The sequence below is a fragment of the Microcebus murinus genome, chromosome 5 (assembly GCF_040939455.1).
Source record: "Microcebus murinus isolate Inina chromosome 5, M.murinus_Inina_mat1.0, whole genome shotgun sequence".
Lineage (NCBI taxonomy): Eukaryota > Metazoa > Chordata > Mammalia > Primates > Cheirogaleidae > Microcebus > Microcebus murinus.
Window position 1 is genome coordinate 42,554,629 of NC_134108.1, and position 16,591 is coordinate 42,571,219.

General features: G+C 36.0%; 1 protein-coding gene across 1 annotated transcript in view; it reads right to left on the reverse strand.

Moving 5' to 3' along the window:
- The window catches only part of RFX6 (regulatory factor X6), a 51,706-nt gene extending 45,287 nt beyond the window's left edge, over nt 1-6,419 (reverse strand). Inside the window, exons 1-4 of the mRNA XM_012753826.3 lie at nt 6,160-6,419; nt 5,722-5,878; nt 2,851-2,974; nt 1,075-1,136 (exon numbers count right to left, since the gene is read on the reverse strand). Of these exons, the coding sequence (XP_012609280.2) occupies nt 1,075-1,136; nt 2,851-2,974; nt 5,722-5,878; nt 6,160-6,382 (566 nt within the window). The 5' untranslated portion in view covers nt 6,383-6,419. The remainder of the gene's footprint in view (nt 1-1,074; nt 1,137-2,850; nt 2,975-5,721; nt 5,879-6,159) is intronic.
- Between the last annotated feature and the right edge of the window lie 10,172 nt (nt 6,420-16,591).

A 16,591-nucleotide genomic window follows, 5' to 3' on the forward strand; every position in this document is an offset into this window, starting at 1 on the left:
GAGCAACCATGAAGGCATCATATAGCAGGTTTGATGTGGTTTTTTTTTTTTTTTTTTTGAGACAGAGTCTCGCTTTGTTGCCTAGGCTAGAGTGAGTGCCATGGCGTCAGCCTAGCTCACAGCAACCTCAAACTCCTGGGCTCAAGCAATCCTGCTGCCTCAGCCTCCCGAGTAGCTGGGACTACAGGCATGCGCCACCATGCCCAGCTAATTTTTTCTATATATATTAGTTGGCCAATGAATTTCTTTCTATTTATAGTAGAGACGGGGTCTTGCTCTTGCTCAGGATGGTTTTGAACTCCTGACCTTGAGCAATCCGCCCGCCTCGGCCTCCCAGAGTGCTAGGATTACAGGCGTGAGACACCACGCCCGGCCATGATGTAGATTTTTTTTCTTAGTGTAAAAGAGATGTGGATATGCTTGCAGGCAGAAGGAAAGGAGACACTGAAAACACGGTGGACAGAGAAAATAACTGATGAATGAGAACCCGTCATTGAAGGTTCTCCAGAGAGTGCCACTAGAGAGAAGAAAAGCTAAAGATACCAAGAAGGGGAATAGTCAACAGCTTATTTTTTGTTTATATCTATATGAAGAGATAATTAAAGAGGCCATTTGTGCATGTCATTTGTGGTAGAGAGAAGAGAGAGAATACTAAGAAATTATTAACTGGGAGAGAAAACTTGAGGAAGAACCGGAAGCCTGCTAGGACACTTCCTTCCCTCTTGCAGCTCTTCCCTCCCTGACTTTGTCCTCATTCTTCAGGAGTGTTGTAGGGTCTGCCTGCTCCCTACAGCTAGTCTCATACATTTCTGCTTCATGACACTGGTGCCTCCAGTAATGGCTTTAAGATTATTTCACCTGAAGGAACAATATATTATGATTTTTCTGTGGAAATCTTGCTGTGTAGACATTACTCTAAAATTGTTCTTTTTGGTTCTCACAGTCAGTAAAAGTCTGCTTCATCAAGAAGAGAGTAACTTTCTATTCACTGACAAAGACAATACTTATTTTTCATTTGTGTCAAGCCTCATGTACAAGGGCAAAATCTGATATATGCTCACTGATGTCTCTTACTTTGAATGGCCTCTTGTTCCAAGCCGCCGTGTTGTTAGGAGGGGAAATTTCTGACGAATTGTCTAAAAAGAAAGACAGTAACTTTGTTTTTATTTAATAGAAAGCATGTGATTCTAATGCAAGCCCCTCATAGCCAATGAATTGGAGATAGTGAATGAACTCTGAATGAACTGTGAATGAATACTGGTCTGGACAAACTAATGTCTTACACAGATTGATAAGAAATACATCAGTAGAGGCAGGAAATACTTTTTGATTGGAGTATTCTACTGCCTTTGTGTCAATTTCCAAGGCAGATCAATATCTGCTTTTGCTTGATGTTAGTACCAAAGCAGTTATTATTTTATTTACATAACAAGTGTGAATATTTGGGGTTTTTCATGACTCCATAAAGAAACTTACCAACAATTAAATATCTATCCTCAACCCTGAAAGGACACATGAAACTTCCTCTGCCTTACTGGATCTCCATGATAGTACTACAAAAAAATGTTTTGTGTGTTCCTTTCTCTAAATTTGCTAAAACTAGGATTTGATTAGAGATCAAAAATGTCTTCTACATAAAATAGGAGTTTTAACCTAGATCTCAGGAGAGTCACACATGAACTTCAGAGAGCTTGATGGCAAATTTTTCTTTATGTGTTAATTTCTTGGGGACTGGGTCTACAGTTTTTATTGGATATTCAAGGTGCTTCATGACCCCCAAATAGTTAAGAATTATTGCCATAAAGTGGACTCACAAAATGGTAATGCTAACATGGACACCTAAAGTTGTCTTATCCAACTTCCTCATTTTATAGAATGGGCGAACTGAGTTTTGAAGAGATTAAGTGATTTTCAGAAGGTCTCACAACAAATTACTCACTTTAGGCCAGAATCTAAATCACTTGATTACCATGTGTCATATCGCACTGCCCCCATAAATAGATAGATCTTCAAAATAAATAAATAAATATTTTAAAAAATTGGGGAGCTGGACTATAGTATTCATTATTTTCTAGACAATGAGTCCCTCTACAGGTTAAAATTCGGATTTCAGTTTATATGAGGTATGATATTTTTGAGATCCAACTTTCCTACAGTTTTTCTGGGAATTCTAAGTTCTTAGACAGCAGAGCATGACAAAAATCTCAAAGAAAAAGGCTTTCTCCAAAAATTGATATTGTTTCCTGATTCTCATAAGGATGTCAATATATTTAATTATAGTAATGTCAGTTCTATAGATTCCTATCCTAACCACATAGATTGGGTAGGAAGAAGTGTTTTAAATGAGAGAAATTTAACCAATCTCATCATAAAATATGGAGTATTAGATGTAAACATACTCAGATTGAAATGGAGAATTAGAAGAACTGCTTAGCTAATAGAGTAAAACGTATTAAAAACTTATATACTTGGACTACCTAATAACGAGGATAACCACTAATATTCTTTACAAGAGACTTGTCACCTCTGTTTAATTTTACTTCTCTACACACCATACCATACTCTTTAAAGCTTTTATGATTTTAACTTATTCCATTTTTAAATGGAAGTGCTAAATGAAGCTTGCTTTAAGTTCACATTAGATCTTCCGATAGCCATGATTCTAATATTCAAAATCAAGCTATAAACAAATACTAGTACCAAACATAATCTTTAAGAGATTTCATTTATATCTGCAAAGCAAATGTCTTCATATTCTCTAACAGAACTTGCTCAGATGATTTTGTTTTCACAGTATCTGTCTGACATGACTTTAGTTGCAAATCAATATAGCCAGTATGTGCCATTTACCTTTCCGAATGTGGCCGCACAGGCTGGCTCCAATTTCTCTTTCCTGCAGAAATCTAAATAGTGTGCATAAAGGATGCAACGTGGTAAGCAAACTCCTTCACATACAATGTAATTCTCTTCAAGCCTAAGAAAAAAGGTCAAAAATTAGGTCAAACCTTTTCTTTACCTCTCCTTTTCTTTCCCTTTCGTCATTGACTTAACTCCCATTTTGAATATAGACTATGTAAATAAGTTATTAAATAGACATGAGTACAATTCCTTTTTTCTGCATATTTTTTAAAAATCAGATCACTGGGATTAATGTTAGAAGAGCAAGAACCCAATGAACATCTGCTGGTACATTCCTACCACACCTGCCTGGTCCACATCACAAATATTAGGTTTTACTTCTATACAAACCTCATCGTTCATCATGGTTTGCTCTGTGATATATAAATACGAATGGTGAAACTGATGATGATGGGTTTTTTAAAGAGCATCCTCAACACCTAAGGGCTGCCAGGCTTCAGGCTGGCAAATGCTTACGTTCTCTCACTTTCGTTCACAAACTAGTTCTTAACTTAATAGTTAGAGAACCTTAATAGTTAGAGAACCCTTAATAGTTAGAGAAGGATGGTGATGCTTTTATTTGCAAAATACATAAGGATAAGCTCATTTTATGTTAGTCTAAATGATACTCATCTATTTCTATTCCTACACGTTTTACTATGTTCAGTACTGTAATTATCTGAAACATCCTGTACATTTGAAACATAACATTTCCATCTCTATAGATGGCTCCAAACATAACATATAAAACATCAACTTTATATTATAAAAATAATTACATAAACTTTAAAAATTTAGAGTAATTCTATTTAATTTGTAATTAAGTATAATTTATATAAATGCTATATATATATATATATTTGTGGTACAATTATATGAACAGCAATCTAGAAATCAGAAATTCTATATTCTAATCTCAGTTTTTCCAACAGTTCAATAGGTAATTTTGGCTAAAATTTGCTTATGCCAATTTTATGTATAGTAAGATCATAATTCTAATGTAGGAACAATGCAATATAGACTATGTATTCAGATTGAAATTGGGTGAAACACTTCAAGACTTCTGATTTAACATATTTCCAATGAGCACAAGGTAAAGCCTAAAGGAGGTACTCCCTGAGCAGGTAAAGTATTTCTATAAAGAAAAAACAAAGACCAAAAGCCAGTAACAGCTAGTGCTTCAAAACATAAAACCAATTTGCATGCATAAAATCAAACATCTAGTTGACAGTAAGAATTGGAATTAATCAAGCAGCTTTTTCACTTTGATTTTCAGTTCTAGTTGTTAACACTCCCAAGATAATCAATAATCTTAAAGGAAAATACAAATAACTCAGTTTTTTAAATGTATAACACTCATTATTTAGAAGAGAGTGTGGAAAAATCAAACAATAATGACAGTGCTTTATAGTTTTAAAAATATGAAAACTGTTACAAGAAACATTTAGCTATTTAAAATTATATTTTAATTACATGCATATAGTATCCTCTTTCATCTGGCTATTTTGATATTGTTGTAGGTATTGTCTTTGTCTTCAAAATATTGATTAATCCTAGACATAACTACAATGTTAATTTGGGGTATGAATTTTTCTTTAATCTTAATGTGTACAGATTTATAAAATAAAAACTCAAGGTAGTTTCCACTGACTCAATTTGAATGGAAAAAAATGAGAATGATCACTCAAAACACCTCAATAACATATCTGAAATCAAAACACTTTTGCCCCAATTATCCTAATGAAAATAGTTGTATCTTAAATATTCTAGATAGCTAACTCACTTATTTACTGCTCTAGTGTATTCTTAACCAGTAATCATGGCATTAACTTCAATAGTTAAACTATAACTTTAGAGGAATATTTGGTTTATATTTCCAATATTTGAAAGAGTTCAAGCATATAATCACAAAAAATAGTATATGCAAATTATGATTTAATGTTTAAATAAATAAAAATAAAATTTACTAAGTTTAGAGCCTATTTTTTCATTGTATTTTTCTAAGGTTTAGATTATACTTTGCATATAAATGGGTTATGTAATTAATCATTAAACAAGTAGCTCTTTATAGTAATTTGTTTATTACTTAGAATTTGGAAATAAATGTATATGACTATTTCTTCCCACTACATAGGAAAGTTTAATATTATGTTTTTACTTTAGCTCCCTTTTTCACTGAAATAAATATTACAACATGTTCTATGTTGAAATCCTACTGACATACTCTTCATTTTAAAAGATTTTCCACAAAATCCAATTTGTGATATTTCATTAAAATAAATCACATGACAGGTGCTATAAAAATAGTTGAACATCTGTAAGTTAATAATACCTTAAGTGATTGTTCTATGTCTTCTACTTCAAATGCATTTTATCTTATGGCAAATACACTATTTTTAATTTGCCCTCTTATGGATAAAGCCAGTATTAATAACCTTCCTCTTTTCAAGTTGTTTTTAAGAATCATGTTTCATAAAAGCAAAAACTACTAAATAACAAACATATAAGGACTGAAATGATTGCATGCTAAGCAAGTAAGTCAGGAAAACATTATTGCTTACATTTGAAGAAATTACGATTTTAATCAATAATGAACAAAGCAATGTTGTTTTTATTTGTATTGCAGATCATATTTCATCGGTACTAGAATATGCCTTTATACTAAACATTCACTGAAAAAAAATTCTGGATTAAATTCTAATCAGTCTTTCAAACTTCACCAAAAAGTTTGAGGGAGAAGCAAACTGTGAAAAGCAAAGATCCCGAAGACACTAGCTGTGGAAACTTCACATACTTCAGTGTACCCCTGTGGGTAAGTCTTACCACTGCAGCGTGAGCTGTGTCTGCTTCTTTTTATCCTTCATAATCTGCGTGATGGTTTTCTTCTGAGACAGGTGTTGATCGGCTGCTTTGGTTTTGCTGTCGCGACTGTCCGCATCCTCTTCTTCAGAGGAAAAGTTACCATCGTGCAAATGCATTTCTGATTGCCAGTTGAAGGGATGATAAACACAAACAGAATATAAAAATCACCCAAGTAGCTTCTCAGTGCACCTTAACTTCAAAGGTGTAGCCTACTGGAGGGTGGGGAGGAGGAGGAGGAGAGCAGAGCAAAACGCCTTAGAGTTCATCTCCGGTTGACATTTACCTGGGGAAATACATACCCTGTGTGTATGTTTAAGAAGTGCTTGCTTTTATTATTGGATGCCCTTCTTAGAGCACATCGTCGTCCCAATCGCACCGCGGGATGGGGCAGACACTCACCTGATTTAACGCCCACCCGCAGCTCCGGGGCTTCCCCCCTGTCCCCGCTGCCCGGCTCGCCCCGGGGCTGCGCCTCGGCCGCCAGGTACGCTCTTTCCTCGGGACGGACGAGCAAGCCCTTGCCCAGGAGCTGCGCACAGCAGTCTTCCCGGATTTCAGGGGACAGTTGGGGCGAGGGCTGCGCCTTCAGGAAGGTGTCTTCCAGCTCCGGGACCTTGGCCATCCTCCCGGCCGCCGAGACCTCGGCACCTCCGCGCGCGGCTCTCGGCGCGGAGCCCCAGACCGAGCGGGCGGGGCGGGGCGGGGACGGGACCCGCGGGCGGGGCCGGGACCCGCGGGCGGGCGCGGGGGCGGGGGCGGGAGCGGGGGCGGGGGCCACCGGCCCCGAGTCGTCAGCGTAACGGAGAGACGACGCCGTGCACAGGTACAGCCTAGACCGCCCGGCCGAGACGCGTCTGCGTTTCTCCACCTGTCAGTGGTCCAGGCAGATGCTCCCCTCGGGACTCACTTGCTCACCTGCTCCCGTCACGCCCTGAGCAACGCAGTCCCGCTCCCCACACTCCTTCCACTCCCTTCCTCCCTTTCTCTCATTTTGAGCTGGGCGGAGGACAGTTTTCACACCCAAAACTCCCAGAAAGATCCAGAAAGCTTCACTCTCCTCTGTGGGGGAGAAAGCGGCTCCAACTGTCCCCATGCCTACTCTCAGGAGACAGAAATGAGGCACCTGCGGGGCAGCCTTGACTCTGCACTCCCAGGACAGGGAAAAGAGTACTCCAGAATACCGCTCCGTCTTTGCACAGCATGGGCCCTGTTTTTATTTCCTGAACGATCTGAGGAATTGGTGAGGGGTCTTCTAAGTGGCTTGAGGAAAGATCCCATCTCATCACACACTGGTCTGCTCCCGGGCACACACCGGCTTGGACTCCTGGGCTTTGCAGCTTTTGAGGATCTGGCCTCAAACTTGGAGGAAAGATCCACTCCCTCCCATTTATAGTATTTTGTAATTTAAACGTGTCCCTGGTGATTCCTCATCTCTTATGCCTAGCGATAGTACCATGGACGTTCGCTTAAATGAAAAATAAAATTGCAATAATTTTCCAATAAAAAAAATGGCACGAGAGTCACGTGTCAGGGCAAAACAACAATCTGTGCTTTCTCTAAGCAGGAGCAGGCGTGAAGGCTTGGAGTTGGTGTTATCTGACTGGTACATCATCATCTTCCTTTCCTTCCATCCTTTGTTCTCTTGACAGATATGCCCTGTACCTTTATGTGCCTGGTGCCTTCCAGGAAAAACTTTAGTTCACATTGCCTCATCACAATCTACAACCTGTCATCCTCTCCAAGCCTTAGAGAAAGAAATTCCCCTTGGACTGTAATTTAATATTAAACTACATTATTACAGTGAGGTTTAACATAGAAAAAACAAAACGGGCCCCAAGGTGGTGAGTGGCTGAAGGGTGAATTATTGAAAGGAGTCTAATACAGCCTGAGCAGCTGAAATTATAGGTGCATTGGAACCTCTCCCATTTTTTAGCACAACTCCTTGGGGAAGGCATCAACTGTCAAAGGTTTTCTCCTTACCTGGTACCTCCAGCAGCTGAATCCAGGCTGGGGCCACCCACTCATCAACATACCTACAGCTCTGACGACATACCCCACAGGAGAACTTTGCCAGTTTTCTCTCTATACAGTCTCCTGAAAGCCTAGAAGCCTACTCAGTCCGGAGGGCTTAGCTCTGCAGTACTAAAGTTTAGAATGTTCCCCCTTTACAAAGACACTTCATTCTGCTCAGATCCCCTTGGATTCTGTTCACATTTTTTGAGCACCTTTCCCTCAGTCTCTACCTCCTGTATATTTCCAGTGTCCAGCCCCAAGACCACCACTTGAGAGAACCTGAGTCTGAGCCTCTTTGGAGGAACTGCCCTTGGCTCCTAGACCACCATTGCCCATAGGCAGAGAGAGCCTAAGGACCTGTATGTTTATATACCTCCAGAGTAGCCCTTGGCCAATGACTGATGGTTAGGAACCTTGACCTCTTGGTGGATAAATCTGAGGTCCAATTTACAACCCAGAGCTCTTGTGTGGGATCAGATTGAAGCCAAACCTCTACCAGAACATCCAGAAATCCCACTCTTGTTTGGCTTCTTCCCCTTCTCTGTACTGCTACTCCTATTCTATTACCATATATATTTTTTATTTTATTGTCCTTATTGAATGTAAGATAATAGAGAAGTAATGGAGAATGGAGAATAAAGAGGAGAGAGAAAGAAAAGAAAGGGTCAAGAAATGTTGAAGAAGATTGGGGGAGGCAATTTTAAAAAAAGAAATATAAAATAAATATATTCAGTTGGTTCTAACCAAGTTTAGGAGACCAAGTTGACAAGTTCAATTTCCATGTGACCAGAACAGTTTTTTTTTTCTTTCCATAATTGCAAATCAATGTAAAAGATAAATTAATCTGGAGAAAATCCAGCAAAGGGATTTTCTAGGAAGCTATACCCAGATTCCAGTTGGGCAGTGATCAGGGCCAGGAAGCGAGTTACGTGGTTGGAAACGGGGTGAGTAGCAGGTGCTAATGTTATTTAAAGGAAGAATCAGTATCACCTGGGTAACAAATAGAAAGGTCTTGCATGGAAAGGAAAAGTTACTTCCCAGATTGCAATCTTTAGGAAGTATCAAGAAAAAGAAGTACTTTCTATGTACATAATTTCTCAGCTAGTTGCTTTGACTCTACACCAGAAGTCACTGACAAACACAATTACAAGATAATTTCACTACTTTTACCACCATCATTCCAAAGACATGTCTCTTAAGCCCAAGACAGGAACTTCAGCTTGAGTTAGGGTTTGAAGGTCACAACTCAACTGTGAACCGGAAGTGTCTTAAATGAGAGCATGTGCTGCTGAAACCCATTCAGGTATCTAGACATTTCATTAGATTTTCCTCAGGGCCAAGATGAGATATTCTTCTTCCTTTGTAACTCTCCATACAATAAACCCTAATGAATGACTGATTGTAATGTGTTCATTTCTTATTTGATATGTTATTTGAAAAGTAAAAATGTCAGGGGATAGAGTATATAGGTGCTTCTTACATTATTCTGTTTACTTTTCTGTAGATTAAAATTGTTTCAAAATAAAATTTTAAAAGCTTCATTTTTTAAATCATTAGTAAAAGTTGGCCTATGATTGTTTGTAAGTAGAAGATATTTACATAATTCTAGGGATGCATATAAACACATAAAATATGTTAAAGTTTAGGAAATACATGTTTTTATTACAATGTTACTGTTAAAAATAGAAAAAGTACACTTAATATATTTTAATATTCACTCCTTTAGTTAAATTAAAGCAAATCACTATTTTTTATTAAAAGTTATTTTCTTAAAACTTAACATCCAGTTTCGCCAGTAACCTTTGTCTTTAATGTATTAATAATCATTTACCTTTCTTTTCATTTCCAGTTAAAGATAGTTCTTTTTTAGATTAATATAAAACTAATTGTATGTTTGCTATAGTGAAGAAAAAATAGATTAGGTTAGTCAGTGGACAAAAGTAAACAATATACTGCTTTATGTGTGTTTGAGAATTGCTTCCAATATAAGCGTTGTAATAAGAACATATAGTAAATGGCAAAAATATAAGCTACACATCAAATTAAATACTAAATGTATATGTTAAGCATCAGCTGGTACATAGTAGATACCTATTAAATATTTGTTACAAAAATGAATGGAAAGTGATGGCAGCCTTCCATCTTCTTCTTCATTCAACCAAAAGTAATTTATCATGACCTGGTGATTCAAAAATAAGTAAGACATTGGCTTCACCTTCAATACTCTTGGTCTAGTGGAGGAGGTAGATATATTAGAAATACATGGCAAATACATGATACAACATGGTAAATACAACGTGGTGGTATGCACAAAGTGCTCTAGGAATATAGAGGCAAGGGTCCATTAAGGGCAAGCAGAAGCCTTCACAGAGAATGTAACATTTAATTGGTCTGGAAGGATTTGTATGCATTCACAGGTGGAATTGTGGAGAAAATATATTCCAGGCAGAAGGAACAGAATGTGCAGAGGCACAGAGGCAAGGCAGAACTAGTTGGAGGAATCAGTATTGGGGTACAATTGGAGGATAAGAAGCATCATAGTACATAGAGAATTAAGAGCTTAGGTCAGATCTTGAGAGGGTTTGTTCAAACTGAAAGAAGTATAAAATTTTATTATAACTGACAAGAGCATTGAGGGGTTTAGAAAGAAAAGTATCATGAAGCATCAGTGCATTGTGGAGGAGGAAAGTTAGGAAGACCAGGTGATAAAACAAAGGCTTGGACTTGGCAATGGCAAGAAGGATAGAAAAGGAAGGTGTGATTAAAGAACATATTAAAGATGTACACATGGTGATTATTGTAGATTGTTATAATATTGGCCCACAATAATTCACTGCATTTTCCATCCATGCCCCAGAATAATACTTTTCTATCTTCATTCTGCATTTGGCTAGTAATCACACAAGCAGAGGCTTGAAAAACTCTTATGCATTGGTTCTTCACTTCTCTTGCTGATGCTGGAAATCTTGGGACCACCACCATGTGACTAAGCCTAGTCTAGCTTGTCAGAAATATGTCAAACCCATTACTCTAGCTGACAGAATTAGCCACTAGCCAGAATCAACTGCCAGACATGTGAGTAATATCAGCAAAGCCACTCTAAAATAACCAGCCTCCAGATGACCAGCCAGTGACTGCTGCCTCATTAGTGAGGCTTGGCAAAGTTCAGCCCAGGTGAGTCCAGCCCAAATTGCTGACCCATATAACGGTGAACAAATAAATATTGTGCTAAGTCATTAAATTTGGGGCAGTTTGTTACATAGCTAAAACTAATTGATACAGTAATGGATTGGCTTTAGCTTTGCATGTCTCAAAAAGCTGGTTGAACTTTAGAGACAGTGAAGTTGCAGTAGCTAGTAAGAGAAGCAGTTTGGAGAATGAATGTGGGGCAATATTTTATTTTTTGCTTTTGAAGTGATTTTTGCTTGCTTTTGATATTTTAAATGAAGAAGAGTAGAGCTCAAAGGTGAGGGAGATTTTGAATAATAAAATTTACTTCTAAGGGCTTCTATGGAGAGCAAATGCAATAATGTACACAAAAACATCAAATAAAAATAATTGTTACCTTATAAGTCTGTATATGTGTAAATTATATGTACTTTATCTTCTATTTTACTTTTTATAGAATTCACACAAGTGGATGTACACATACTAACAGATACACATCCCATTTTGGGGAGAAATAACTTGAGTGCCACAGTATACTCTAAAACAGCTCCTTAAAGTTTCTGGCTACAGGTGGAATGTAATTTTAGCAGGAAGAGCTTCCCTTTTACCCCCAAATCCAGAGAAATCTTTAGTTGCTTCTTCAAAATGAAATGTCTACACAACAGTTATAAACAGAATAAAATATTCCAAGTGTGACCCCAAAACCCTCTAAAGCTGTTTGAGGGCTAAACAAACTCTTCTTCATTTATGAAATTTTTAGTCACACTAGTCTTTTCCACTTTTCCTAATGGTTTGGGGGCTAAGGTGTCTATTATTTCAGATAATAAATTATACCACAAGATAGGCCATTTTATCAAGCATTTAATTTCAAAACATAATGTATAGTCTACAAGATGAAGTTAATAAACTGATTATTGTCATATAGTGTTCACTTGGAAGGAATGGGCAAAACCAGAATGTTTTTCAATCCTAATATTCTTATCATAATACGGCAAATGATTGAAATGAAATGTCTTATATTGTAAATATGAATTTTTAGTTATGTTTTATCTACTGTCATGAACAATACAGAAGAAATTGGATTATCTAAACTTTAAGGCAGCACACATGGTTTAACCTAAATTTGTCACAAACTATTTACCAGAAGTTTGTCCTTAATTTTTTTCTAATTGACAGCTGGTTCCAAACCTTTTTTTTTTTAAAGTGTACTTCGCTATGTTATTGCTGAGTTAAGAAATACACTCTAACTGATCCCTTTACTTAGAATCTCTGTTCCATGAATATTTAAGATTGTAGCTTTTATTTTTTTAAACTTCCAAATTTTTGTATTTTATAAAATTATATGTGATTGTGTTGATTTTAATCACTTTGCTGTGTACCATAATTTGACTAACAGTCACTAGTAATTTTGATGAAATAAATTGCTTTTTAAATACAATGTTGAAATCAATAACTTTTCAGAACTCACGTAATTTCCTCAAGCTAAACAAACTAGTTCTGTTTAAATTACTAGTTTTGTACCATGTCACTGATTGGAATGGATAACTATGTCCACTAACTCCAGGCTGTGGTTCTACGACTGTGTACAATGCATTTACTCCCCATCCCTCATGTTGTTAGAAAGCTTTTGAGCCCAATAAATCATCTTTACTGAACAATTTATCAAATGGAAGAGCTGAGTAAATGCTACTCTTTCCATAACATATTGCTTTGGGGTGCCAGTAAAGGAGAAATAACGACAGAATAACATAATAAGTAAGTAAACATCAGGTCGAGAAAAGAAGTGGTTGGCTATATCTAACCCAAAAATTAGAGCAGTGCTTTTTGAAGTTGGACCATCTGTATCAGAATTACCTGAAGTTGTCATGAAATATACAGATTCCCACCTCAGAACCAGCAAATAAATCAACGCATGACATGGATTTTACTAATATAGTGTCGTGTTTTATAAATTCTTACATTGAGACAGGAAAACTGGCTTTTAGAAGATGTAGGGGAGGAAAATGTGTCCCAGCCTAAGCCACAGTCTGAAATCTTAAGAGATGTAATAAAGTTCACCTTCAGCCAGATTACAATTTAGCATTAGTTCATTCAAAAGGACTGTGTGAAGGAGAGAGTTTGGGGCAGGGAGAGAGAGAGGGGTAGATTGAGGAACAGTGGTCACAATCCCTCCGTTGTCTCAGCAGTGCTTTCCTGGTGTTTCCTATCATGGCATGTAGAAGATGATAGTATTATATCCAGCACCCTGGCATAAGCAGATGAGTCTGTTCACAGATATAGCTAAGTAGACCTGGACACCCCAAAAGAGACTGAGGGGATCAATGCCATCCCTTTTGGGATACCCTGTTGAGAAATTGCTCCAGGAAACATGCCTCACTCTGTTAATGTGTTCATCACTGCATGTGCTTAGCAATATCTGAGCACTAGTTTTACCTTCTCTACTTTGTAACTTCGCTACAGAGGGGCTAATACCAGGAAGTTGCTGATCATTCTCCAGCTTCTTTTAAGGAACAGGAAATAGTTTTTATATTTCTGTAGTCAATTAGTGAACACTATTAAATAGATATGGTATGGCATGTAGAATATTTTTCTTAATTGCTATATTTTGTTTACCTTTGAATGAAATTAGTAATTTAATAGTTATGTCAGAAAGTACATTCAACTTACGCATATTATCTTTTCAGTTAGTAATCTATAGGGCTACAAAGTCAAATTTCAAGAAAATTTTGATTACCATACATAAAATAAGAAAAGATACAAATGCAAAATACATAGGATAGTGAGAGATAGACTTTATTTTTATTTATCCTTAGATAACAGTTGTTTTTTGATCTTATTTGCATCTTAAAGAAGTAAACAAACATGCATTCCAGATTAAAAAAAAATAAAGGTAGAGAGGAGGAGTCAATTAAAAACAGAAGTCAAAGATGGCTTGGACATTAGCTTTTATAAAATCAAAAAAACCAAAAATACCAAATAATCAATATTTCAAATAAAAAGGCTTATTGGTCATTTTCCCAGATTCTGTAGTACTAAAATGTGGATTCCATATATAACTCAAACTATGTTGAATTTTAGCAATATATCTTTCAGCATTAATTAGATGAATTAAAATATTGCAAAATAAATGAGAAAACATAGAACTTTGGAAATCATATGCCAACTTTAAAAAAATTAAATGGCACACAGAACTAAAAGTAAACTATAATAACATTTACACTAACGTGGAAAGTAAATAATTACAAATGATTACACATTTTGAGTTGATCTGACAGTGATTTCTATTTGGTTCCATTTACAGAAACTTAAAGCACTGACACATAGGACAACACAAAATCAGATGAGAAACCAAAGTGCATGTTAAGTCTATTAACGAATTTGCAGTAAATGTAAACTAAGTTTCAATTTTATGAAGTGAATAAATAATAACCACTTCATCCTGAAAGCTTAGCTATTATAACTAATAATTTATAACTTAAATCACATTAAATACATGGTTGATTATCTGTTTATAACTATGAGTTAATTTTGAAAGGACACATGAGACATGAAAGCCAATTGTTCTCCAGAGAGAGTAGGTAAATTATCAAAGTCATTATATGGTTGATCATTTAAGGGAAATTAAACTAATGGAAAATTTTCCTATGACAAGTTTCCATTAAATACTCTGAATTGCCAACTGCCTTCAGCATTCACTTAGTGTTAAAAATAAAAGGATTGACAAAAACCATTAAAAAAAGGAAATTGCCATAGTTGAGACAAGAAGTGATTAAGGCAGAAATAAAGATTTTAGTAGAATCATGGTCATGGTAAGGATGATTTCTGTTCTGATCCTGTTATTAATAATAACAAACCTAAGAAGAGAAAAAGTAATTCCATAGTGACAACAGTAGGCATATGTTAGAATTCCTATTATTTCATCATCCACTTTGATGTAAATAAATCCAAATGATTTAAGCTAGAAAAATTAGTATAGTACTCAGAAAAACTTGTGGAAATATGAACACATTCAAAGGTAATAAAATTCTAACTTTAAAAGTTAATAACTGTCCTATATTTTATTAAGATTCATTGCATCAGGGAATTGAAGACTCATGTCACCACTGCTTTATTCAGTGAGCAGCAGTCATGGAGTGCTTTCTGTGTGGGTAGCTTTGTAAAAACTCTTATAGGAAGTAAAGCTCCCTTTCTACCAGGGATGCACTTTAATACCTGCAGTAAAAGGACACATTCAGGCTTGCTGTGGCTTCATGACATCCAAGGTGATCTGAAAACTCATGTTCATCTGTGTGCAGTCCTGAGGTTCAGTAAAGAAACAAGAAATGCTGATGAAAATATGGAGAAGAGAAAATTAAAAATAAAAAACAACTAAGTGTCTGATGCATTGAATGCAAATTTAAGACCTAGAGGAAATAACGAAGACAAAATGAAAGGTGTTGAATTTGGCATAATTAGAAAAAACACATGGGAAGATGCCCATTAGATCTTGTGACTGAGCTGGAATGGAAGTGTGAGTTCCTCAGGACTGAAAGGTTAAATGCAAAGCATTTATCAATTTCTATGCCATTAATATTATGTAAATTTAGCTTAGTGCTTAATATTCATTATAAGAATAATGAGAATATTGGAGTTTAATAACATATCATATACCAAACACTTATTATGTGCTAGGTACTATGTTAAGTACTTTATATGCTATGTTGTTTTTGTCCTTATTGATTCTATGAGATTGGTATGATATTTTTACAAATGGAGAAACTGAGACTCCAAAAAAATTTAAGTAACTTGTTCTAGTTCTCTGGCTAGTAAATGAGGAGCGAGGACTGAACACAGTCTTATTTGATTTAAACTTTCATGTTCTTATCCAATACAATGACAAGCTTGTTAGACCTCCTAGCCAATACCAGGGCCAAGTCTCTGTCTCCTACTTTCTTGGATCAATGGTTCTCAGACCCATCAATCCATATCCCTATACCTCCTTTTTATAACACATTTTGTAATACTCTCTTTACTACACCAAAAATAAATTCATAGGCAACACATATATATTTTTAATCGATGTAATATACTGGTTCTAACAGAGAGTAAATTCTTCTAATAAAGTAGAATAATTAATAATCAATGATATGCATTTCAATAGATATGTTTTCAGGCATGATTATACTAAAACACTTTAATAAGTAATCTGATGTTTGCCTCAAGAATGAAACAATTATACAAGCATATTAATACTGGTGGATTTTGTTCATTTGTATGTTTGTGACTCAAATACATGAGAGTTATTGCCATTGGTGATGTGTTTTTCTAAAATGGTAAACAATTCTTGTTAAAGTTCCATACAAAATAAAATACAATCACTGGTTGAATTTCTAAAAAGGTCATTATATATTACAACCACACCAAAAAACTTCTTTATGTTTATATGTAAAATTGTTAGCTTCTAGGCTTATATATAAAATTACACACACATATTTTATCTACCTGATATATGGTGAGATAGTTAAAAGTCATGCAGAATGCAGGTGTGGAACTAACTTTACAGGATGTTAAGCATCCTGATCCCATGCACTAAATACTGATAGTATCCTCCCCAATCATAATAAAAAACAAAATGCCACTGATAGTGATACAAATGAAAATCATTCATTCA